The sequence below is a fragment of the Drosophila takahashii genome, chromosome 2R (assembly GCF_030179915.1).
Source record: "Drosophila takahashii strain IR98-3 E-12201 chromosome 2R, DtakHiC1v2, whole genome shotgun sequence".
NCBI lineage: Eukaryota > Metazoa > Arthropoda > Insecta > Diptera > Drosophilidae > Drosophila > Drosophila takahashii.
This window is the reverse complement of record NC_091679.1, coordinates 41,632,762-41,659,623: the sequence shown is the minus strand read 5'-3', so window position 1 is coordinate 41,659,623 and position 26,862 is coordinate 41,632,762. Positions and strand designations below refer to the sequence as shown.

General features: G+C 39.6%; 2 protein-coding genes across 2 annotated transcripts; both read left to right on the top strand.

The window, feature by feature from the left end:
• Positions 1-800: 800 nt before the first annotated feature.
• On the top strand, positions 801-24,282 carry LOC108054221 (uncharacterized). Its single transcript, XM_044393068.2, has 7 exons — positions 801-1,026; positions 1,150-1,293; positions 7,770-7,876; positions 9,787-9,960; positions 13,877-14,031; positions 14,092-14,371; positions 21,715-24,282. Exons 2-7 carry the CDS (start codon positions 1,201-1,203, stop codon positions 23,279-23,281), a joined length of 2,376 nt encoding a protein of 791 aa, XP_044249003.1. The 5' UTR covers positions 801-1,026; positions 1,150-1,200; the 3' UTR covers positions 23,282-24,282.
• Positions 24,283-24,544: 262 nt separating this feature from the next.
• On the top strand, positions 24,545-25,944 carry dany (distal antenna-young). Its single transcript, XM_017137077.3, has 2 exons — positions 24,545-25,231; positions 25,286-25,944. Exons 1-2 carry the CDS (start codon positions 25,030-25,032, stop codon positions 25,900-25,902), a joined length of 819 nt encoding a protein of 272 aa, XP_016992566.2. The 5' UTR covers positions 24,545-25,029; the 3' UTR covers positions 25,903-25,944.
• Positions 25,945-26,862: the final 918 nt, after the last annotated feature.

The following is a 26,862-nucleotide window of genomic DNA, read 5'->3' as shown; positions in this document are numbered from 1 at the left end:
TGAGCTTGGTTTTCTCTTCGCTTTTTGTGCCCCCAGATAAAAATAGAGGTTAGCGGTGGCTGGGGATTAATAAGCCTAGTCCTGCGGTTTAGCATGCCCACATGAAAGTAACCTGAAATCCCTCGTTGAGATATGCAAAAAGCACAACACATGGTATCTAGCCTGGAAATCAAGAGCACGACTTTAGGTTTCCATGGACCTAAAATGGGAGATAAAAGTCGAAGATAGAAGCCCATTGTTAGTTAATGGGGAAGTTCATCAACAAGATTTTTATCAAAAGATTTCAGTTTGAATGTGGGTGAATTCGTTTTTTATTTTATGTTACTTTAATCTATAATGTCAAATGTAAATCCGATTTATTATATAAATTTATATGTGCCAATTTCTTTCTTATTAAAAATATTAGTTGGGTCTTAATACGAATTAGTATAATATTACTAGCCATCTTTCTATATAAGTCAATCACAATACGACCATATACAGTGGAACTTCCATCACTCAAAACCTGAAGAGTATGGGGATTCATGTGAGTTTGGAAAGTTCTACCGTGTTTGACTTTTCAAATAAACTACTTCTTTCATTCATGTCAATATTAATTGATCTTCTTTAAATACAATTTAAAAATTGAAATAATAAAATGTAGGTACCTAATTAATTTATTGATTATAGTATAAATAGTTTATTTAATATTAATATTTATTTTAACTTATTTATTTATTTATTTTATTTTCAGGTGGCAGTGGTAGCGGTGGAGGCGGTGGTGGCGGAGGAGGCGGTGGAGGTGGCGGTGGCAGCGGCAGCTCGTCGGACGTATCGAGGGACCACTGCAACAAGACGGTGGACATTTTCGAAGACATCAGCTCGCCGGAGGTCAGCAATCAGAACGTGGGACGTCCGCTGACCTGCTGGTACCGCTTTCGAACCCTGAAAGGAGCTCCCCGCGACTTTGTGCTGCGTCTGCGGTTCAAGAAGTTCAAAGTGGGTCAGCTGCTGAACGCGACCCACTGCGACGGCGGCTATTTGCAGGTGGGTGTGGCCGCTGGCCGACTCTTGATTTATCTCCTCCTCATGTCAGGAGGGGGCTAATTTATATCGCCCGCTAAGCGATGACATATGCGACACACTAAATCGCTCCTCCCATTGTTGCAGATTGTTGATGGCAATGCCAAGACGGATGTCTCGAATCGCAGGGAGCCAGGAATGTTCTGCGGAGAGGCGGAACAGCCGCAGACATTCATCAGCGAGACCAGCTATGTGAAGGTCCTCTTCCACACGGACAACTTTACGGATCAGGTGAGGCGGCGTTCCGGCAACCCGGACACTTTCTTTCCTTCGCTCGTCATCTCATACAGGATCTCGGTGGGACTTTTCATTTTTGTGCTCCAGCCGGGAGAGAATTCCAATTACTGCCGGAGCAACAAAGACAGGCATCCTTGAAGTTCTGCCGTCTGTTGTCTTCTGTCGCCAGAGTCTTGCCACTTACACTAATAAACAAAAGTCCCCTTTGCTGGTTCCTTGCATATTTCTAGGGCTTTAGATATATATCTGCAGAGAGAGAAAATTGGTTGAGTTAAGAATGGGTTGTAGAATATTAGAAATCATAAGATGATCTAAATGTTTATAGGACACTTGTATTTTCATAGTCAAGATTCTTAAGATAACAAATTATTTTAATTAGTTTCAATACTTTCTAATTTTTAGTGATCATTACTTTAACATAAACTATAATTTTCTTTTTAGAAAGCTTTTGTAAATTTCCAGGAAAAATTAAAGACCATTATTGAAAGAATAATATATTTTTAAACCAGATTTCTAAGTTTTTCGTTTGCTTACTTTCTATTTCTTATACATATCAAATAAAAACACCTCTTAACGAGGTAAAAAACTAGTGACGATCGCACCTTCAACATACAAAAGTTCTGATATCAACATTTGTGACGAAAATTTATTACACTCGTCATTAAATAGACTTTCTAATATTTTCTCATTCGGCCCGCCCTAGCAAACTATTCCAGCCTTTTTCCCTTTACAGGCATTTTCTATTGCAGCGTGCCGAATAAAAAAATATTAGAAAGTCTATTTAATGACGAGTGTAATAAATTTTCGTCACAAATGTTGATATCAGAACTTTTGTATGTTGAAGGTGCGATCGTCACTAGTTTTTTACCTCGTTAAGAGGTGTTTTTATTTGATATCAGAAGTTTTTGTTTGTTTACATTTGCTCTCATAGGAGCTAATATATACATTTAAATTTAAATTGGTCAATCATAATTTGTAAGCCATTGTATTTAAACGAATTAAGTCAAAAAGGCGATGAAGTATATCAAAATACCTTTTAAACGAGTTTTAGCACATGTCTGTACCTTCAGTAGTGTTGAACTTACAAACTAACGAAATTTAGCTATTTTTAGCTTTTCCCGCTAAAGTAGCGGCTTTTTCCAAAAGTCGTAGAACAAAAGATTCCTTTATGGAACTCTTAAGTGCAAATTTACTGATTCCATGACCCCAAAATACAGTTCGTATACCCTCACACAAAATTCAATACTCAGGGAGCGTTAGTAGTTCGAGCTGGCAAAAGTGGCTATTTTCGTATAAAAATAACTTTTAAACGTGACTTTTTACAGTAATGTGTTATATACCAAAATTTAAGGAATCTCAAGGGCTATACAGTTTAAAGTTGTAAAGAAAATCGTTAGAGCCGTTTTTGAGAAAATAGCTAAAAAGTGATTTAGAAAAACAACTTTTAGCCATACATTTTAAACTATTGCATTAAGCCAATTTTACCCAAGGCAACGCGATTAGCATTTTAAATTACCTTTTTAACGAGGTGTAGCACGAGTCTGTAGCTTTGGTCGTTTAGAAACTATAAGCCGTCAAAATCTAGCTTTTTTCAATGATTTCCCGCCAAACTAGCGGGTTTTTCCAAAAGTTGTAGAACAAACGTTGTTCATATCCTGCTGCTAAGCACAGTAAAATTTAGTTCAGGATCCTAAAACCACGATTTGATGCATACCCACAAACAAAGGGACAAATTATTTCATTTTGGGAAGAAGAAGAAAATCTTATTTTGGCTATAACTTTTGAACGGAGCGTCGGATTTTATCATATGACCCCTCATTCGACGGGAATTTTTAATAGAAAAACTACTAAAACATTGCGAGGGGGCATTTATCCCCAACGGCCCCATCAGATCCAAATTTCTAAATTTTCACTTTTACACTTTCACCGCTCTCTTTCCCAAACCAATTGATTTTCTTGAGGTCTTGGTATGCAATCCTTTAAGTTTTTGCAATACCTTTCGATTGGTGTATTACTCATTACGATCGGACTATCACAGCAGATTTTCAATTTTGCGGCTATATAATAGTAGTCGCCTTCGCACACTCTCCTGGTGCGCTTCGTCACTACATGGACTGCCGTCCATAGTGATATCGGTTTTTGGCATTTTTAGAATTTTTATTTGAATAAAGGCTTATAAGAAATATTTTTCTAACTTTTTTGAAATTTACTAACCTTTTTATTTTTGTAAATACAAACTTGAGATTACTTAAATATATTTCATGCTTTAACTAACTTTGCATTTACTATTTAGACGAATCTATAATTTCAAATGTTCAATAGACTAGACATAGATTTCGCTCAGTGTCCGTATATAAATGTCTGTATATTTATATTTATCACATAATTTAAGGAAAATATTACAGCACACAAGTCTTGGCAGCCTGTCTTCGCCCTTTTCACTCCTGTCGGCCCCCATTTCCCATTTTCCATTTCCCGCTTTTCCCGGTGCGCCCTCCATTTTTGCTCCCTGTTGGCCTGGCTTGGCTTGGTTGCTCTGGGCTGGGCTGCTCCTGCTCCTGCTGCTGCTGCCATGTCCTGACCCGTGTTGCTCTATCTGCTCGGTTGCATCTATGCAACTCACTTTCGCACTTAGCGAGAGTTATACACACAGATACTCCATACAACTACCAGTCTGTGTGAGTGTGCTTTATTTTTCCTACTTTTTTCTATTTTTCCTTATATTTATTTTTCCCCTTTTCTGTATTTTTGCATGCATTATTCAGGAGTGGGTCGAGCGTCTATGGCGTGGGTGGACTGCACTGTTGTCTGGCCTCCGTCTGTCGGCGTGTCCTGCGTCCTGTCTCCTGCATCCTTTTTGGCTGGCTGGCGCCGTCAGTCTCCTCCTGCTGATATATATGTATATACAAACACACCAGATTATATATATATTTCGACGCATATCTATGTGAATTTTCAGTTCACAACTTGAATTCTATTTAGCTTTGGCCCCGTTCGCTTTTCGTTGCTATTTTTCCTCTGATTTTCCTCACTTTGTTTTTTTTCTGTATTTTTGTTTTCTTTTTTTGTCAACTGCTTGGCTGCTGCGTTTTTGATGCGGTATTTGCATTTATAAAATGAAAGATAAGTTCTTTATGTCACATAAAGAATTTCAATATTTATAATGGAGATTTTTTTTGTCGAGAGGGCGGAAGGAAGGAAGACCCTTGAAATATGCATGGCTTGCAGATGGTAACAGATGGAGGGAAATTATACCCAAAAGAAATGAGACAATAAAGCTTGTTATTAGACGCGGAAGTGGCAAAGAAAGTAATCTCTTTTCTTGATTAACGTTTCAAAAGGAAAATGTGGTGAGGAAATAGTTATCTTCTTTAAAATTTGAAAGAATTAAGGGGATTTTAATAAATTATATTTTATTTGAAATTATTATCCTAAGGATAATTTACTAAGGAAATTCTATACATAATTTTAGTTCAGAAAGAATGAATGGACATTTAATAAATTTTATTTTATATAGAATTATTAACCTAAGGATATTTTGCCACAATTTACTCATTTCAGTTGAGAATTTGCTCATGGAAATCGGCAAACCAATTTTCTATCTCCCCCATTTCATCATAATGCCATAACCTTCAAAATCACATTCCACTGAATATCCATAACTCCATTCAAGCCTTCCTATTCCATTCAATCCCAAAGCCAAATAGTTGCCCCCTCTTTTCGCAGTGCGTAGTCAATGCAGGCGATTGGCTTTATGGCCCGGCTTACAACAAGTTGCAGGGATGTGCAAACACAAACAACCGACTAAAGCCATGAATGAGTGCTCCAAGCTCGAAGCTCCGGAGCAGACAAACTAGAGGGGGTGGGAAAAACTGGGGGTCCTCCAGCAGGACAGGCAGGACGGGCAGGACACCCTCCAGAGTGTGTCTTATGCACACCTTAATGGAGTCATAAATATTTATGAAAACTCTCCAAGCTCGCTGGAAGTTGCAAGTTGAAAGTTGGCGGATGCTGCGCTTTGTATTCCTTTTTCTCGCTTTTTGTTTTTCCGCCAAGCAGACGGGAACTTTTTGCCACTTATTCGGCGCGAGTGCGTCGGATCGGCGGGTGAGGCGCGCTTTATTCAGTAATAAATAAAAATAAGCGACAGCTCTGGCAATGTAATAACACGATTTAATGAGGGACAGGACAGGACAGCACAGCACAGCACAGCATTTGCGACGGCAGAGGAAACGAAATAATTTCGCATTCGCATTAACATAAATTCCATGCAAAATAAATCAAAAATAATTTCACAAAAACGGGACGCCAAAGAGCAGGCGGCAACAAATCAGTTTGAAATTTTAATTTATTCGAGCGCGAATTTGTCAGAACATTAACGGTAGGACGACCGTGGACATCATCGGCATAATCTCCACCGCCATCATCATTATCGCCATCATCGAATGCGAATCGGGTTCAGCAGAGCTCCACTTTTCAAAATATTCAATCCGTTCAAAATCTGCACAGGGAGAAGTTATGCATGAGAATATTCCTGGATTGATTTTCGGGGAATACAAAATCTTTTTATAATTTAGTGTATTTATAACAAAATCCAGTTGTTTCAGAATAACCTCTTAATCGAATTTGCATGGTCTATCAAATAATTCCAACACCATTTTAATATAACTCAAAAAGTAAATTTTTGTTAGTTTGGATAAGTTTATATTTTGAAGATTAAAATATCAATTAAATTACTTTTTTTGCAATAATTGTACTAATTTGTAGAATTCAGATTATAAGTAAAATCATTGGTTTTTCCAGATATTTTTATTAAGACTTCATCGATTTTCAAGGAGGTATTTTATATATTTTGTGGATTATAATAAAAAAGTCTAAAACCTGAAAGAACAAAATTAATTAGGTGATTTTGCATTTTAAATTCTTTAAATATTTTCCCTCTGTGTAAACTCCGATATATTGGCATCTACCCACATATTCGAGAAGAGCAGACTGCAGCTTTTGGGAGATATTTTTGGGGTGGCCAGAGCGGATAGGTAGCCACGTGAACAGCATCTGGATAAATCGAAACGAGCCTGCGTCTGCCATTGTTCACATCGTTAAGTGGCGCTAACGTCATTGACGCCGGTAACGCATTTAATATTGACATGTGCATTACGCCCCTCCCAGAGCCCCCGACCAATTCCGTTCGCCCCGAAAACCCCGAACCACCCGAATCCTCCTGAAATACCCTCGATGGAAAATGGCCAACGAGGTTTATGTGGCCATCAAGGCCGGTGGAGCGATTTGGGAACGGGGCGAATTGATAACCATGACGTTGACTTCGCGGCAGGTGGAAATGGGGCGGCGCATAAGGAAATCGCTTTTGTGGCTGTCTGTCGATAATTTCGACTTCGATATCCGTAATTGAAATGAATGTTTTTTGGGGATGGTGCAGCATGAATTCGATTAGCAACCAAATCGAATCAAAGCTCACAAATTGGCAATAATCATTGCTTTTGTTTAGCTTATCGAGTTGGTAAACGCTGTGGAACAAATCCTGTTTATTTGTTTGAATAACTAGTGTTTGAAAAGCAAAGTTTACACTACTGAAAAGGTTTTAGAAATATTGTGTATCAACCTAATTAAAAATGTTTTTTTACCCAAAAAGTAGCCTTAAATACACTTAAAATGTTTTAAAGCCATTAAAAAATCAAAGATTTTTTTTAAAGGATTGGACAAATTTTTATCATAAACTTTAAATAGCAGAAATAAATCTACATTATTTTTTATATGGAAGAAACAAAAATCCACATTATTTTTTTTTTAATTAAGTAATTTTTTTTCGCTTCTGTGGAATTTCAACAATTTAATTAAATTTAAAAATAATTGTGTTAAATTGAAGGGTGCACAATAAAAGAGCCGCATTCATTTATTTGCAACAATTATTATTCAGAAATATATTTTTTCTGGCATCTTGGTTCGTTAGCCTTTCGTAACCCCAGCCTTTTTCCCCTTCATTCTATCACTTCATTTCTTTTGGCCATTTCCATTTCCAGCTGTGTGGGCGGTCTGAGGTGAAAGGGGGCGTGGCAGCTGCCTACGTCACTGCAGCACGTCATTAGCGCTGATGAGGCAACGGCAACGGCAACCGTTGCAGGGGAACAACAGGCAAACAGGATGGCAGAGGCTCAGGGAAACTCACAGTCTTGTGTGGGCGTGGCAGGGCAAATGACATTGCACATTTCCATGTGGCAGGCCATGGAATGAAAAGCGGGCGGAAAAGTGGGCGGGTTCGGGGGCGAAAACACGCAATTGTCTGACGTCGAGCCAAGTTGGAGGGAAATTGACAAAATTCATCAGCAACAATGGCGGGCAGAGGGATGTGGATTGGGGGAATGGGCAAATGGGTGGGCTCACACACTGCGTATACGTGATTTTCAGCCATTGTCCACTCATCCCGCACTTTTCTCTGTATCTTCCCATTGCAGACCTACTTCACATTCGATTCACGCGCGGAACAACAAACCGAAGTCTATCTGCGATATGGCCAACATCCGGAATTATATCCAAATCGTCGCGGCGAAGTTGTCCAAGGGTGAGTAGCCGAAAAATCGAGTAATCAAATGGGTTTTCAAAGAGGATTTTCTGGCGATTTTATAGCCCCGGCGTTAATTCAATTTTATTACACAAATGGGGGCATATTTTGACGGGCCACTTCAGACAGGGTCCTTGTCTTCGATTCGCTGGCACATTTCATAATCATATACGAGTCACAAAACAGAGGAGAAAATCCGGCAACAGAAGGTCGCATTAAATTGAATTACTTGTGCTTTCTGCACTGCGGCAAACATAAAATTCGCGAGCGGGGAAAACGAGGGCGGATTTTCCTTACGCCTGAAGGATGGCTGAAAAAGTCGGCAATTGAAACCGAAGAGAAGAATTCATTTCGTTGGGCACGAAGCAATGGAAACACCTCCCACCCGAAACCCTGACAAAAATAAAACTTTGCAGACATTAAATTTTATTTGATTCTCTCTTTGGAGTTTCCATTTTTTTCTGTATATATATTCCTTGGCTCTGCCAGTCTAACTTTTATCTTAATAAAATAAGTTGCAAGTTTTAAGCAAAGATTTGGCTGCAAGTAACGAGGCGGGGAGGAACATGCTAGATTTACTCAAATGATATTTGTGCATATGCAGGCAGATGGTGGGGGAGGCAAAAGTCTGTGAATATAAACTTTTCGAGTAGGCTTTTTTCTCAAATAACTTGCCATCGCAGATGGTACTTGAAAAATGTAGGCATAACGAAGGGAATTCAACGAGAAATAAAATCGCAAGAGCTGTTATTAATTTCTTTTTAAATAGTCTTAAAAGTCACAGCTATAAAATGATTTTCCCTTATAAAAGTTTGAAATATTCGACAAGGAATAATAATAAAAAACTCTTGCCAAAAACATTTAGACAAGAATCAGATACCTGAAAATAAATATAGCAATTAGATAGCATGGTGAGGCTATCAATTTACATTGAAATATGCAGGAATATTCGACATAAAATAAAATCGTTAGATGATACAAAAGCAGGAAATTGTAAAAATCACTTCAGAAAGGCTTCAAAAAGCCTTGATAATTAAAAAAATATTATCCCAGAATAAAAATCGTGTTGGTGAATATTAAAATCAAAATGAAATAGTTGCTCTGAATAGCAAATTGCCACAGGAATTTATTGAATTGCTGCTCTACTCGAGCACCCTTACTCGCATTTAAACCAATTGATTGGCCAACATTTTTCCACTTTAACTAGCATCAAGAGCTAGCTCTTTAAGATCCCATCAAAGGCGACCACCAGGACCTCCCCCCCTTGGGAACCGGGGAAATTCCCGCTTCCTATCCCCATCAACCCACATGGCCAATATGATTTTTATGCTAATTTTGCGGTCACGCGCGCTTCGACACCAAAGCCAAAACCCAAACGCAATTGAGGAACCAAACCAAAGCAAATTGCCAAAGACAAAGTGAAGGGGGTTGGGGGTTGGGAATAGGGAAGAAGAGGGTCGGGACTGAGGGTAAAGGGAATAAAAATGGTAATCATATTTACGCTAGCCTCGCCTTTGAATGATTTTCCGTTTATTTACTTAAACAAATTGAAAATTACACGCAAAAAATTCGAAGAGGAATAGGAATTTTACACAATCTTTTGTTGTAATTTAACAACAATTTTACAAGCTCGAAAAAAAAACAGCAGAGAAATGTGTGAGCGAGTGGAACAGGAATTTCCAAATCAGTGAACACAATTTTCTGGCTTCCTTGACGCAGTTTAAGGACTGGGCAAACGAACCCCAAAAGTTCTCCGGATCATTTAGGACGCCTTCTGGGGCAAACATTTATCGGGGCTGGGGCCTGAGTGATATAACCAATTTGCAACAAATTAGATTAAATATTTCCAAGCCTGTAATTCAATGATTTTATATACTTACTTTAGATATATCTTTCCCTTCCTCCAACAGATCCTATTGCGAACGAGAATATCGGGATTGCCGCCTGCAGACCTGCTATGTTCAATCCCCTGCGTATCCTGGCCTATATCCTCGGGCCCTGAACTGTCGCTATAAGCTGCACACCCGCCAGCCGTATATTAAATTGTATCTGCAGAATGAACAGTTCGCTGTGGATGGCCAGAGGTGAGTTTGTAATAGATTGCCTGCAACAAAAAGATACAATAATTTGATTAATGATTATGCGTTTATGTTAATTTGTATTACAATCGGATTAGCATTAGTGAACAAATTGCAACATGAACTAATCGGCCTGGCAGAAATATAATTAAAATGGTGTCTGACTTTTAGTCTTTCCATCAAAGCTCGTCTATTACTGAAATTTAAAAAAAAGTTCACTTTATTTATGCAAATTTATTTTACCTCCATTTATTCTCGCTGGGTTTTCTTTTTTGGAACGAAATTAGTGTTAAATGCAACACCCTGTAATTTGTCATTTTGGCACGGCGATTGCACAATCCACAGAATTCGACGACATTTGGCCCAAAAACATTGTTGTTGCCCCCGTTTTTGTTGTTGTTGTAATGCATTTGGCATGCTGACAATGACAATTTGACAGAGCGTTCGTCGCAAAAATTGGCACCAATTTGCTGGAAAACGTTGGCGACATGTCCTCGTGCACTCACCGTATCTGTATGCGTCACTTTCCGAATCCACAGAATCTGTATCTGTGACTCGGCGTCTCTGTGTTTGTGTCTGGCAAAATTGGCTAAAGGATTACGTTTTGAGTGAGGTTGCCCTCGATTGTGCCGAATAAAATGGGGGGTGTAGGGGTGGGGAATGCCTGCAGCCATGGCTGTCTTGTATTATTAATGCCAAAATGATGAAATTGTCTGAGGAGAAAAACGATTTCACCCACCTTCGGTTACATCTTTCCCTTTGACTTTTTCAATGTGAAAATCTAAGAAATTTTTAATATTACCTTGGTGGATTTAAAAGAACAAGCCACGAAATTATGAAATGAAATCATTAAAGAAATTAAAATTGTTATAAAACAAATTAGATGTTGAAAATGGGTTATAATAAAATTATTGTTTAGATTATACCATTTTTATAATAGATAGAAATTGTTTTATAAAACCCCAGTCAAATATTAACAGAAAATAGCAAATAGAGGTTTCTTTTTTGTAGTTTTTCTCCTGAAAATGTTCTTGTTATTTTCCAAAATGTTCTGTTGAAGAAACCTTCAACTTCAAACGAATTCTCCCTTGGCCATTTAGGCAAAACTCATTTGCTGACGCACCTGCAAAACCTTTTTCGGCTTAAATCAGAACTTTAATATTTTATTACGGGCCAACTCCCGGCCAAGAGGGCATAAATCCCCCCTGGACGCACCCCACTGCCTTGTCGCGACAAATACAATTTACATTTGCTTAACCGAAATGACCTTTCACAAAATATTTGCTTTATCATGAACTCGGGGTAACGAGGGTGGGGCCAAAGCTCCTTGCTCCTTTCCGTTTGGGGATTTTATGGTCGGGTGGGAAAAACCTTCAGCTTTTAACACTTTGCACATTCCCAGCACAAATGGCCGGCAGAAGTGGCCGAGTATCTTTAAGCCTGTTTGATGTGCAAATTCTGGAGTCAGCATATTTCCCCTGGACCATCCCCATCCCCAATCCATCTGCCATCTACCATTCCGATTCAGATTCTCCAGCCCTGCAGCACGTGCACATCAAGCAACAGCAAGTTGGAATTAGATAAGCAACATTCAATTTATTTTTATAGATTCAATTTGAATATTTACCTTTTGAAAAGTCCAATGGCAAAGGACGACAACGACAGACGCATGTCAAAGTTGCCAACTTTGAGTTGGGTTCCGCAGCTGACTGAAGAGTAGGGGTTAAAAACGGGGTAAAACTCGAGCTTCAATCCCCCCAAAGTGTGTATTAATTTGCAAGTCTAAGTTACTTTCGGTGTGCAGGAAAGGATTAGACAAACAAGCCTTTTGCCAAGGAGCTAATCATGGTGGAAAGTTGGGACTCTAAATGATTTTCCTGGGAACGAAGAGGGAGAACTTCACTTAAATGCTGTTTACTTGGGCATTTCATAGGGGATGATTTAAGTAGAAGAAAAATATCATCGAAGTTAGAAACCCTAAAAATATCCAGTTACAATATCAATAATCAAATATTGGAGTTCCTGCCGGCATAAAGCTCTCTCTCCAGATCTGAACAATCAACATAATCCGCCTAAGCCTTGTATAAATCTTCCATAAATCCAGTTCATAAAACCCGACCTGTTCGGCACCGAAATTGATGCCAAGTCAGCAGAAAGTTCCACTCGTGTTGCCGCTATTTTATTTTATAAATCACTTCAGTTTATTGCACAGCTCCTTTGGCTGTCAAAAAATACAACCCACAACAACATTTCTAATTTCTTTGCGCTATACCAAAAATATTTCTGCCATCACAGCTTAAAAATTCAGTCGGCAAAACTTCGACGGCCGGATGCCAAACAAATGCAAAAGTCATCGAGTAAAAAAGTTTTTTAATATGCCAAAATTATTACCAGTCAGTTGATGTTTTTTTTCCTTACGCTACGCTTTTCTTTCCTCTTTTTTGATATGTGTGTGCTGGTTTTCCGAGAGGGGGATAAAGGAAAAAGTTTTTCCCCCCCAGACTAAACAGTCATTTTCTCTGTCCCCTCTCTCTCTTTTGTGTAATCAACTTTCTGGCCAACAACGCATTTATTATCAATAAGTTGGATTAGCTCTTCGCAGACTCGGAGAAAAACTTGCTGACAAAGTGATTAAATTGACTGAAACGGACCGACTAGCTAATAGAAATCTATCTATCTATCTGCTACGTATAGATGGATATAGATACAAAAAAGTTGGTCAAAAGTTTCTTCTTTCAAAAACTTTCTAGCGATTGGTCAAAAAAAGGACGAAAAAAGGCAGAGAAAGCAGAAAGGCTCAATGGAACTGTCAATTAAATTGCTATTTTTGTTTCAACGGCCGAATCACATTCAACTGCCTTTGGCTTTGACTCACTGGGCGTCTCTATTTGATTAAAGTTCAGTTGGTAATTGCCAAAGTTAGCTTTCAATTAGAAAGTTCGCACACACAGGTGAGAGGCATTTCATTTGCCTTTTGAAATGCCCACCAATACCAATCAGTCTGCTCCGCCAGGGGGAAGCAAAAATTGTGAATCCCCGTTCGTCATCGTGGCCATCATCAATGGAAAATGGCCAATGGGCGATGGCCTGGCACAAAGGTCACTTTGTCTGGACCCAGTCCTTCGACCTGAAGAGTCAGGGTTATGTGCCATTCGACCAGACGGCCAGCAAAAAATTAAAAGCATCCTCGACCGTCTGACGCAAGAAATTAGAAAAGGCTTCAAAACAGACGCTTTGGATTTTCCGCCGCCTTTTTTCCTGCTTTTTCTGTGAGAACTTTCTTTTTTTTTTCATTGCCTCGGGCTGGCAAAGTGCAAATGAATGTCATGACCATGGGCGCCGAGCACTTAAGTTATGAAGCTCACCAATCATTTATTCAAGTCCATTTTAAAAGCATTTGCCAAAAAGACAAGTCAACTAATCCCCCTAAATGACTGCAATTTTGTTAAAGTTTTAAAGAGGTTTTATATCCCAAAGTTACAATTTAAAATCCACTCTTAAGATTTTATTTAAAACTTTAATTCTTATGGATTTTATTTTATACTAAATCCAGCTGTATTTTTTATATTTTCCCATAAATATCAGTAAAACCAAAGGTTTTCCCCAGCTACATATCTCCCCCTTTTGGCCAACACCCCTGTTTTACCAGCATTTTTTCACGGATTTCCGCCGGGCAATAAAAGCATCAGCACTCAGTCAGTTATTCAATTGCCAGCCTTACTCTTTATTCCGTGCTTTTTGTCGCCTTTTATTTTCTTCGTTATTTGTGGAACGTGAGTTTTTTAATTGTTCAGTTTTTCACTATGCTTTTTTATTGAATTGTCGGCGCTGGATAAATTAAATTTACCCTTTCGACGCTTTCATAAATGCAACAAAGAAGCCAGTAATCAAAGAGTGACCCTTTCCCCTCTATATATTGCAGATGTGAGAATGTGATGACCTGTCCGATCAGACCGATTGGTTCGGGTAATGAGCACTGTCCCTACGACTGGCTGGCCGTATACGATGGACGCGACGAGCACTCGCCGTTGATAGGAAAGTTCTGCGGCCTGGGCAAGTTCCCATTCAGTATTATTGGTGAGTTTTGAATGGCAAGAGACCCAGCGAGTTGATCTAAACAATTTGCATATCCGGCAGGCACATCACAATACATGTATGTGGAGTTTGTGACATCGCCGGCGGGTCCGCTGCTCAATACAGGCTTCCATTTCAACGTTGGCAACTGGCCAGGACATGTGGAGACGGCCGGGATCAAGCACGGCGTCTGCGATTGGCTCCTGAGCTCCGACTCTTTAAAAGACAGCAGCGCCAGCGAGGGCATCTTCCTCAGCATCGCCCACTGGTATCCGCCGAATACGTCCTGCAGCTACCACATCAAAGGACATGTCGGCGAAATTGTGCGCCTCTATTTCCCCAGGTAGGCATTAGGAATTCCATGCATTTCATTGGGCATTCGACGCGAGTGTTTGTCATATTATCCACTTTTGTCTAGAGATTTGTCTACATTGAGAGACAGAAGATTTCAAAGCTTCAGATGACTGTAATATTGGATTTATCTGGAACTATAAGCACATATTATTATTATTTTTCTAGTGAATTTTAGTTTATTTTACTTAGTTTAGTTAGTTAGTTTATTTAGTTTATTTTTACGTATTAATAATCCATTTTTTAAATGCCTGTTAAAACATTTGTTTTGGAAATTGGGCAGAGAAGAAATCTCTTTAATTGAAATTCGAATTCTTTAAAATTATTACACAAAATTTCTTAAAAATTTCTATTCATTTCAATAAGAATTAATGACATTAGTCTAACAACAAAATAATTATATAATTAAATTATTAATTTAACATATTAATGATTTTAGCTGTTTCTAAAAAATTATTAAACTTTTTAAAACATCTACGCCTCCTACTCTTTAAAAAATAATTCTTTGATTTCCAGTCCCTAGAGTGGTCAACACAAAGTTTCAGACAAAGTTCTACTTTTAATCAAAAATCAAACAAGTTTCAAGTTTCTTTTTGAAATTATCATGTCTGCGAAAACATTTGCAAACTCGTACCTCGTGTCTCAAGATCGGGGTCACCACTTGCCATTTTGCGTTTGCAAGTTTTTCCATTAAAATTTCCATTTTTGAACCAGTTAGCCCGACAAGGACTATCCAAGTTGATCCCTCTCCGCAGTCCAAAAATCCTTTGGCCGGCCTTTTCGCTACAAGTGCAAAGTTTTGCGGCTATGTGGGCGGTTGGCACTTGCTCCATCGGATTCCATCCCTGTCCCTTTCTTTTTCTGGGACAATCCTCGGGCTTTCCTCATTGCGTTCTATGCTGTAAGCGTATTTTAATGAAATTTCCCGCAAAGATTTATGTGACATTTTAATTTAACGTGTCGAGTTGGAGTTGTTCTTTGTGTGCATACTCGCACATAAATCCAAATATATATATACATTTTTACTTTGTCGCCGTTGTCGGTGTTGTTTGTCTCCGGAATGCTGCTGCTGCTGCTGGGAAAGTGTCTGAACTTTTTGGCCAAGTGTCGCATTGATTGTGCATTTCATTTTGAGTATTTTCCACTGCATTTCCAACCATGCGCTGCGAAATATTTTATTGTGCTGCGGTTTTTGGCTTTGCATGGCCCAACGACTGACAAAGACTATGGCGAAGTTTTCCAGCTCTCTGACACTTTGAGGGCACATCGATGGTTGCGAGGAAAACAGGATAAAGATTAAAGGGTTTAAGCTTGAACTAAGGAATGAGGGGTCATTTAGGAATTTAACTTGGTAAAGGTTGGCTAAAATTACTAAATAGCTATTTAAACTGTATTGAGTTTTATTTACTTAAAAATGATTGTATTAAAAAATAATAAAAGATAGAAATAATCTTTAAATAAACTTTAAACATTACAAAAGGTGTAAAAACTTTTCTAATTAGAAACCGATTCTTTTAAGGAATTTCTTTATTATTTCCTAAATATTTAAGATCATTTGAGAAAGATCTCATTTGGATCTACATCCAATACCCCATGAAATCATTTGAATTTTATAGGGAACCTTTTTGCTTGTACTGATGGATAAAATCTTCTCTGAATCACACCCGTTTATGTCCTTCTCTTGTGTAATCTCAAGTCCTACCATTTACACAAGTTCGCTTCGAGTAATCCAGCTGCAATTGCAATGATTCTGGAGCACCTCCTTCGCCGCCTGAAGAAGCCAAACAACCGCTTGATGTTGCAGCTCTGTAATTTATGCAGAAATTGTTACCGAACATTGCCAAGTTTTTGCTGGAAACGGCTAAAGAAAACTATGTGTACAGGGCAAACATCACAACAGCACATGGGGAAGATGGAAGGATCGGGCGGAGAACAGGGGGTGGTTTAAAATATCAAGCAAGTTTTTGCCAAAAGATAAATATTTATGTCCACCTACAGAAGGAAAGAGGAGTTCCAAGGGAGCTCCGAGTAACCATCGTAAACCCATTGTGTTGCTGGATAACAGGGCAGTGGGAAAAGCGGGTGGAAAAGCTGATAGGGGGAGGGGATCTGGGGGGCGGTGGAAAAGTTGTGCGCACGTTTACACCGATTGCCATTAAGAGTTCAGAAGTGGGCAACATGATTGCGTGATTACAGTGCACAAAATGCAACCGAATAGGGTAAGCAATCGAAAGAGAGAGCTATACTCTGAGTGAAAGAGATGGCCAAAGCTACGTGGGTTCTCCCATTCTTTTTGTTTTTGTTCTCTTTTTCGGCAAAAGTTCAAAGTAGACGAAAAATGCAATGGGAAACTGCGTTCGGCACACACCCACAACATTTTTCCTGCTTTTCTGGCCAAGTTTTTGTCCTTGTGGTTGTTGTTATTGCCAATGTTGTTGTGGTTGTTTTGGGTTGTTGCTGCAGTTTGTTGTTTCTGCCAACTTCACTCAAGTTGCAGCCGACAACGCAACAACTACAGAGGCAATAAGAAAGAACGGTAACTATAAAGATCGAAGCTTAGGATACCCTAACAAATAAGTGGATCATATGACACCTTTTAAGTAGAAACCCTTTTAAAAAATATTTTATTAAATATGTTTTCCTTTTTAAGTTCCCTTATTAGTATTAACATTTTATATGATACAAATATTGCATCAATATAATTTTTGAATTTTGAAATAATTATTATTATTATTATAAAGTGTTCGACTATAATGTAAAATTTACAGACGAACTTAAACTTAGCTAAAGCTACGGGGCCTTAAGCAAATGAAATAATAAAAGATATCAAAAAACAAGAACGATTTAAAATAAAATTCGTAGTTAACACCATAAGTAATAAGAACTTGTAGTTTCCGATATCCCAGTGTTTTTAAGAAAGGATATCCTTTGACTGATAAATAATATAGATATACTTTATAGTGTAAGTTACATCTTCTTCACGATATTGCAACGTCGAGGCAAATTATAATATCCTCTGCCAGGGTATTGGCCACAAAGGCAGCCCATTAGGAAGGTTTTCTCGCAGTCCTCTTCGTAACTGTCAGTTTACATTTACCTCGTACACCTACCCCTACTACTTCATCAACCACCCGAAAGTATCCCACCCACCTAAGTGTGTGGGAGCTGTTGTCCTGCTGCCTGTCGCAGGATTCCCGAGTCCCGAGTCCCGGGTCCCAAGTTCCGAGTCTAGACGCTGTCGACATTGTTTCCAACAAAGTTGCTCATTTAAGTAACATGTCATGGCTTCGCTTTCGGCTTCCCTGCCTTCCTCCCACTTTTTTTGTTTGCTCGGTCTTTGTCTTCCACCTATCTACTGCGATTTTTTCCAAGTGAGCTGACCAGATGTTGAACTACTCCTTGAGTATATTGCACTTAAGTTTGCTCCTTAGTAGTACGGGGATGGATAAGCAATCCATTTGCTTGTGCAGAGCACACACTTTTCCCAATAATGTTGTGAGTGAAATGGTCGTCGGGGGGAGTTGGCCGTGTACTAGTTTTACTAGCTACTAACAACTCATCAGCGTCTGGTTTAGTGTGCCATTATCCGATAGATTGTGTTACTATTGTGCATTATCCACTATCATTTGCGACTTCCTATTACATTACGTTGTAATGTTTTGCAACTAGAAGACACAAGGTTGCAATCATTATTTGAGAGACTTTTCAATGACCTCCTTAACTTTAAACTCTTACCATTTCCTCAGTACATTCCACTTATTTTCCCTACTTTATTTTACCGCATTCAAGTTCTTCTGATGTTTGTATCTGTTATTACACACAGATGACTCATAAAATCCTTTGCTCCCCTTCGGCAATCTTGCAAATATCCAAAAATAAAATCAATTGTAGCTATCTAGTACGTTTTTTAGCCCACTATCGCAGGGCCAGTGGATCCCCAAAAAAACGTAACAAAAATCCGCTTGAAATGCACAAGACATGTCGCATACTTGGGCTATTTATAAGCCTTATGGCCACATAAACTGACGCTCTGGGCCTTTGGCTATGGCACCAATCGACTCCCATATGCACATAACCAGGCTAACCAGTTGACAACAGACCCCCAAAACCCCTACTACCCCCAAAATAAACCCGCCCACTGAGTCAGCATAACGGGAAACTCGGACTGGGAGTTAGATCCTCGGCGTTACACTAAAAGAAACCACACTAAATTCTAGGACCCATATGAAAAATATTTTTTGTATACAGTGCACTATGGGCAAATATTCAGTCCTTGAGGCATTAACTCCAGTTTTAAAGATACAAATCTAAAATTTTTGTTATATACTTTTAAGGCTAAGATGTAATTTCGGTTTTTGTTGCTTTTTGAATCGGACCACATATTCATCCTACGCCCACGCCGCAGATATACATTTGAAGGCAAGGATTTAAAGAAAATGTTGTTTGTGTTGGTAACTGTAATACAATTTCTGTTTTTGTTAAATTTTGAATTGGACCAAGTCTCCATCAACCGCCAACGCCGCATATTTACTTTTAAAGGCAAGGATATAAAAAAAATGAATTTGTTAATAAATATTTCATATTTAACGCCTTTCGCAACAAAACTGAAGTATCTTCTTGTTTGATATTTTTTGCCAAAAAGAAGCACCATGCCAAATTAATGGCATCGAATTTTCTTTTTCTTTCGCCAATTGAGATGCCACCTTACGCTTTAATCGTGGTCCTGCCTCATTAGAAGTTAGGCATTTGCGACCAGGTTTGTCGCTTGGCAAGCCCTTTTCCAAAAATGAAATTTTCATGTTCGACGAAAGCCGCAGGAAATGTTCTTCCTTGAATCGGTCTATTATTCTATGACATTTTGGCAAATTACGACTAAAAAAGGCAACAATCTGCTTAATTTTTTTTTGACTATTGTGTGCTGACTATCGCTTAATTCGATTCCGTTCATAGTTTGCAAAACAAATTCCATCACAGCGGTTTGTTGCCGGTTGTTGCCGATACAAACATTAAGCAATGTGTAGTGACAGAACTCGAATGCAACTACAACATGGAGGTTTTACGTATAACGTGCAAAAACGTGCAAAAAGTATTGATAGGGTTCGATTAGCAATTGTTTTGTTTATAACTTCCTATTTTTACCTTGCCTATACTCTCCTATACTCACATCTTACACTCCACAGAAAGCAAAAATACATTTCTTATTTGTCATCTAAAAACTAAGCGACAACTCATCAAACAAATGGACAAAAAGCACATATAATAAACATTCAGTGTTTATAATTTATTTAACAATCCTTCACTCTTTGTATCCATATTTAAACTTTTTTGGTTGGCTTACAATAACCAAAGAAATCGAGGTGTGAAAACTACAAAGTTTTTCGTCCCTTTTTGTAAACGTGTGACCCTATTTCAAACTTTCGAATTTCTTAAGGGAAAAAATAGCGAAAAACGCCAAATAAAATTCTTTGAAAATGGATTTTAGGTTCCTTTAAGTATTGTAAATAACCACAGAAGGTCATTTATGTAATACTGAAGAACAAAAAAATTTAAAAATGCCTCACTTTCGAATTTTTTGCCCATAGTGCAGTGTATAATATTTTTATGTTAATAGGTCATCTTAGATATGGCACACCTATATATTGATTAAAATAAATGATATATGGACTAATCTCACAGAAAATTCAATCTATTTTATGTAACATTTATTTTTAATTTAGGATAAAATGTTAAATTAATATCCCAATAAGGCATAGTTTTCCCTCAGTGTACCAACTGGAATTGGGCTAGGCTGCAAACGGATTACGAGGACATGCCGCAGGGTGTCGGGGCTTACTTTTCGACGACGCGTACGTGAATAACGGTATGGGCACGTCGAAAAGCGCCGAGAAGGAGCCGGGGGATATGGGGATATAGTTGGGTAAAAAAATAGTAACTCTGCTCCATTATGAATAGTGAGGGGCGAGACTCACGGGCATAAAAAACAAGAGGGAAACCAAATGAAATTTGTGCCACACTGCTGCCTGCCAGCGACGTAGATTAGGGGGCGTGGCCAGCGCCCCCCGTTCGCCGACCTCCCTTCAAACTGCTGATGATGGTGATTTTTCTCTGCGGCCTCCCATCCCCCCGAAACCCTTGGTCCTTGCCTCTTTTTTTAGCCAACTTTGTGTGAGTTAATAAAATGTTGTATTATGTCATATTTTTGGATAGAGGCAAATGTAATTGCATAGAATGTATTCACCGCACTCTGAATGGTAGTTATATAAAAGGATATACGCAAAACCTAAACAGGAGCCGAGTTATATAACCATTTGTGGATTTTGCGGGATAAGTAACTGAGAGCAATGGATGTTATTTTTAGGGTCTCGGCAATTGTGTGTTTTGGGATTTTGTAATAAGGGAAAAACATTCATTTTGAAGGTTGAATAAGGTTGGTTTAAAAATAACTTTACAACTCAAATCGCTGATCAAAAAATATTTTTGACAATAAATATGGGTAGTTGATATCATTAATGATGTTATCAAACCCAATAATAAATAATGTCGCATTGGTCCTTTAATTTCCGCTGACCCAACTAGAATTTCGCTCCCCGAAAATACTGCAGTCACATCAGCTAGCAACGTAATGCGGGAAAACTGCAGAAAATTGGCCTTCCACATCAACTCCTTTCAAATATCCTTGGCGCTCTCCCATCGTTTTCGTCAGCCTGCCACAAATAGTTTTGGAATGCAATTTGATGGAGGCAGAAATGTAACTCACATCGCGACCCAAAAAACCCCAACGAGGCTACGTGTATGCGATAGAGACGGCTTTTAGGGAGCGAAAGAGCGAAACGGGGCTATTTTTACCTGTTGGCAGGTGGAATTTATATTAAATTGTAGGACGTAAGGACATGGCCAGAATTGCGGCCTGGCAGAGAGCCAGCAGCCGAGTGAGGTGTTTACCAGACGCGACTTATGATTATGCCTGACACTGTAGGACAAAAAGATATTTCAGAAAACTGCATCCGATGTTTTTTCGGAAATTAAGAGGGGTTTTACTGGGGGATATAAGTTAATTTTGTATAAAAGTATACTTATACTCAAAGCTCAATAAGTCTTAATTAACAATCAAAACAAAATCTTATCAAAGTTTTCTTACACATAAAAAAAGCATGTTCCCGTAAAATCGATGTGGCCATGTAAACACATTTACAGGAAATACTCTTTTCGACCAGTTTAAATTTACCTGCCGCATATCAATTTAAAATTGATCTTAAATAATGTAAATTCGATACCGATTTTTTTTGAAAATCCCAACACAAAAATTAATTGACTTTACAATTATTTTATTTGCAGTTTCCGCATCAATCGCATCGAATCTCCGATCTTGAAGTACGAAGGTGACTGCGGGGAATCGCTGACCATCTACGATTCGGACCACGCCGATCCCGCGCGTATCATCAAGACCTTCTGCGACACCTTCTCCCGGCCAATGGAGAAAGTTGACTTCGTGAGCACCAGTCCCTCGCTGTACGTTCAATTCGACTCGAAAACAGGCAGCTACAGCGGCAGCTCACTGTACTACTGGGCGCACTACGATTTCTTCAACAACACTCGCTTCGGGGATCCTGTACCGAACACCCTTTGCGATGAGGTGATGTATGCCTGGAAGCACCCAGGTGGTCGTCTTCGATCCCCCCTGAATTCCTTGATTTTTAAGCGAACTGGGGGTAGTGATGTCCGCTGTCAGTATAAATTTGTCACGGATCGAAGGCTATATGCTCGAGCTATTATCGAAGTGAATGCGGTGTCCTTCAAGGAGCTGCCCTATAACAGCAATGCCTGCACTCGGTGTCACGAGGAGCGAGTGGATAAGTTGGTGATTTGGGAGGAGCGGGATAAATATCAGAATAACCTGGCCTGCTTTTGCGATAATATCCCGCGGGCGGTGAGAGTTATATCGTCGGCGGATCAGATGAATCTCGAGATGATTGTGCAGGGCCAGCATGCCATTACATCGTACTTCAAGAACCCCAATCCCCTGTTCGAAGCAACCTACGAGTTTGCCCACGGTCCTTTGTGTGGACCCATTACCCTGGGTCCCTCGCCCGATGGCGAGCTGGTGTTTCCCTACAAAAAAGCACTGGCCATGGTTTCGGGACCCATGGCACCGCCAGAGCATCATTATCGCCGGGAAAAGTGCATTTGGGAACTGAAAGTGGCCGCCCAGCGAGATTTGTGGCTGAACCTGGAGAAGGCTCGCTTTGCGGATCGCAGCTGCGAAAGTGCCAAGATTGAGGTCTATTTGGCGGGACGTCTAGAGCCCCGATTTGTGGTCTGCCCGGAGAATATTTCCCTTGCCAGGGATTTACCCATTCTAACCACCGCTGAACTGGGAGCCACGGGTGCCGATCAGGAACCCCTGCCCGTGCTTATCCAATACACGGGAGATGGTCAGCCGGGACGCAACATCTTCCGGCTTGTGTGGACGGAACTCTTCCACCTGCCCCGCAATCCCGATGGCAGTTTGGCCGCCTCACTGCTCCAAGACGGCGGCTGCGATTTCCGATGTCCCGGCGACACTGAAGTCTGCATTCCCAAGCATCTGATCTGCAATGGAATAGCCAATTGCCCGAATGTGACGCACACTTCGACCTTGTCGCAGCTTACCCGACATATCGAGTGGAATCTGGAGCAACTGGGACTCCTCCATCATGCTGGCGAGTACCAGCAGTTGGTGCTGCACGATGAATCACCCGAGATCTGCCTGAGACGCGATCTCAGCGAACTGCCATATGGAAAGTTGGCTCTGATAACCGTGGGACTGTGTCTCATGTTTGCCCTGCTCTTCGCCATTTTGAGGCGAATGTGCAGAAGGTCCTCCCAGCAGCAAGGAAGACATCATCTGCAAGAGGATTACTAAGAAAAATTATTTTAGAAAATTTATTTTAAATGTTTAAACTTTTTAAACATTTCTTACTACAAGACCGATAATTATATTGTAACTCTTTTATATTTTATTTAACCAATCCAACTATGGAGAAATTATTCCCATTTTATATTGAACAAATATTAAAAGTTAAAATACTGCAATACTTTTTAAATATTTTTCTTACTTTGTACCGTTAAGAAACCTCCAAAACTGTTGTATTAGTTTTTATATTTAATAATTTTACCAAATACTTTTAAGTTTCCTGTAAAAGGACCTTTCTTTTTCCACCTACAATACAAAAGGAATAGAATCCCCCTATAACTATGTAAGTAGCTCTGCCCAGTCGAGTCTATAACTTTCGCTCTACGTGACATCTAATGAATATTAATTGAGAATAATTGTACGATAAAAACTATAAAAGCCCTCAAACATATAAATGTTTAAAAAACACACACTCACACAAAGGAAAGAACTTAAACTGCCCTGAATAAATTAATTAAAACATGAAAAATTGTCACGTGATAATTGTTGAAATAAAAAACGGAATACTTTAAAAGGCATAAAGAAACTAGATTTTAATTAAGGTAGACAGGTAAAATGACAAAACCAAAATAAAGCCAAAACGAAAACAAGCGTTTAATTCCAAGTAATAAGAATAATTAAAATAAACAATTGTTAGTGGTTTTATTAGTTATTATATCGATAAAATACAATACGAATACATTGTACTATTGTTGGCAAATTGTCAAGCAAAACCAGGCGTATATACATACATATATATACATGCATATGTATATAATGTACGATATACAATATATAGGGTATATTTTTTGCACATAGATTTACCTAGTCCATAATTGAATAAAGAACTTCCCCCCATGAATTCCACAAATTGTGGCAGGAATTTTAGAAAGGCGAAACCAAAATCGATAATCCCCAGAGAAATTGTAAATTGAAACCTACAAATGGTTCTAGTATTTAAGTCTATAAGAAAAGGATTCGGAAGAACTAGTGCGGCATTGTGGATTACAAAAACAATCCCTTGTTCACTTACTCCCACGCAAAAATTGTTGACAGAGAACTCCTCACTGAAACTGAAATACTTCTTAAAATAAATTCTGCACCTCAAAGGTACAGTTGACCCCCACAATAAGTGTGTAAAAACCCCAAGAAAGAATAAAGCAGGAAGGTCCCAGAAATGAATGGAAGTTAATACCCACAAAGAAATGAAAAAAAAAAATTGAAAATTAGGACACATATTTTAGTGTACGTCAGAAATAAATGTATAAATAAAAGTACGAAAATAAATAAAATGAGAAATTTAAAAGCGCTTAAATTCGATTGGAGGGTTTGGGTCCGCGCAAGTTGGCAGTCCCGAGGACAAAATGCAGCCCTGCGTCGAAGGGTTCACTGAAGAAAGAAAGAAAGGAGAAAGGGGAGCAAGGGAAAATCAAATGTCATCGAAAGGGAAAGACGAAGAGGCCTGTAGAAACGCGAAGAAAACCATCGCCGATTTAAACGTCAGCTGACCCAAACTCAAAAGGCCCGGGACCTCTCAACTCCTGTCATTATAATCGTCGTGTCGAGCTGAACAGAACAACGTCTGGAATCGGGCAACGCGAGTGAAATTGTGTAAATCTCTAGAGCCAAAAACCAGTCGAAAGTTCTTCGCTGCCTTTCTTCTCGAATCTTCGCTTGGTTAGGACACCACCGACTTTCGATTTTCGCCTTACCATAGAATGGAAAGATTTGGAGTGCCGCGCGGCAAGCGACCCCGGGTGCAAGTTTCTCTGGACGACAAGGAACGAGCCATTGCCCGCATCCGCGGTGGTGAGACCAAGGCCGGTATTTCCCGTGAGCTGGGTGTTCCGGAGTCCACGGTTCGCGGTTGGGTGAAACGAGCTGAGCAGCGAATGGCCCGCGAGGCAACTGGCCAGCCAGGTGAGTAATGAATGGGGACTTTCTAGGCTCATATACATCATCATTACCGCACAGGAACCGCCAACTATCCCTCGATTCTGGCCATGTCCTTGGCCAAACCGCAAGTCAGCATCAGCACAAAATCATCGGCTTCGTCAATCAATTCCAAATCATCATCCTTATCGCCGCCGGTGGCCTTGAAATCCCTGAAGCTGCCACAAAAGCGCAACATAAGCGGTCATCCGGTGGTGCCACCCTACCAGGATTGCCAACCAAATCCACCAGCTGCACCCATTTCCGTTCCCGTGCCAATGCCCATGCCTTTTCCCATGCCGCCAGCGGTTTCCATCGACAGTCAGCAACAGATCAGTGCCTGGTTGCATATTTTCAATGCCGGACTCATGAACTTCACCCTGATTGCCACCGCTGCAGTGCATCAGGCTCGTTCGCGCGGCTTGGCGGATCGCCTGCCGTTGTGGCAAATCATCACGGATTTCGTCGAAGAAGCTGGACGCAATGTGGCCGCCAATGGGGGTCAGTATGTCGAGGCCACGACGCAGGCGATAAGTCCCAGGCAACGAATGGTCCAGGTGCCAGTGCATCCGTATCGCGGAAACGTGAAGGCTCCACCCATTCACATCACCGCCGAGGATGACGAGGACTGCTCTACAGATGCCGATATGGAACAATGATAATTCTGGGGATTTTAGATAGGGGAAAATACATTATTAAATATATTCATTTGTTTTTCTGTCTAAAAATTGTAGGGTATTACTTAAAAAGATGGGGAACTTAGGATTTTTATTTACCTACCTAAATTCTTATGATAAGAATAAAGCTAGGTATTCAAGTAATAGAGAATAATTAATCCAACGTTGCGTAAATAATACTTTTAGATTTTCAAATATCTCTTACAACTTTATACATATTTTCAGTGCATACAATGTTCAGGATTTGTAATCATCTACCTAAATGCTTATGATAAGAATAAAGCTAGGTATTCAAATAATAGAGAATAATTAATCCAACGTTGCGTAAATAATACTTTTAGATTTTCAAATATCTCTTACAACTTTATACATATTTTCAGTGCTTAATATGGTCACTTAAAACCATCAGATCAATGGTTGTGTGAAAAGAATCGGCTTTCTAAATCCCTCAAGCGGTTTTCAGCTCCACAAAGCCAAAAACACCCACTGCAACCCAAAAGTTTACCTCAATAGCCTCAATATATGCAAATAAAATGAAATGCCAGTCCCTGTCAATGGGATTATGTTGTTTAAAGCAAATAATTGCATTTTAATTAGCAGCGAAATAAGTGCGATAATTGGCCTCGAGGCCGGAGAGTCTGGAATCGGAATCCTGGCCAGGAATCGGTGGAATCAGCGAAATCGGCGGTGGGTTCGAGCGATGTGGGCGAACATCTGGGCATGGATGTGGCGGCGCAGTGAATGAATCAGATGCGGCTGGCTTTATTAACCATATTATTATTTCATTTCGATGCGTGTCATGCAAATTTCTGCATTTCAGCCGCTTTTGCCTTTGTTGCTGTCGGGTTCGCCTGCCTTTTGGCCGTGTCACGTAATTAAGCGGTTTTATTTGCGGCTTTGCCGCACATTAATTGGTCATGTTAAATGTAAAATTTCATTTTC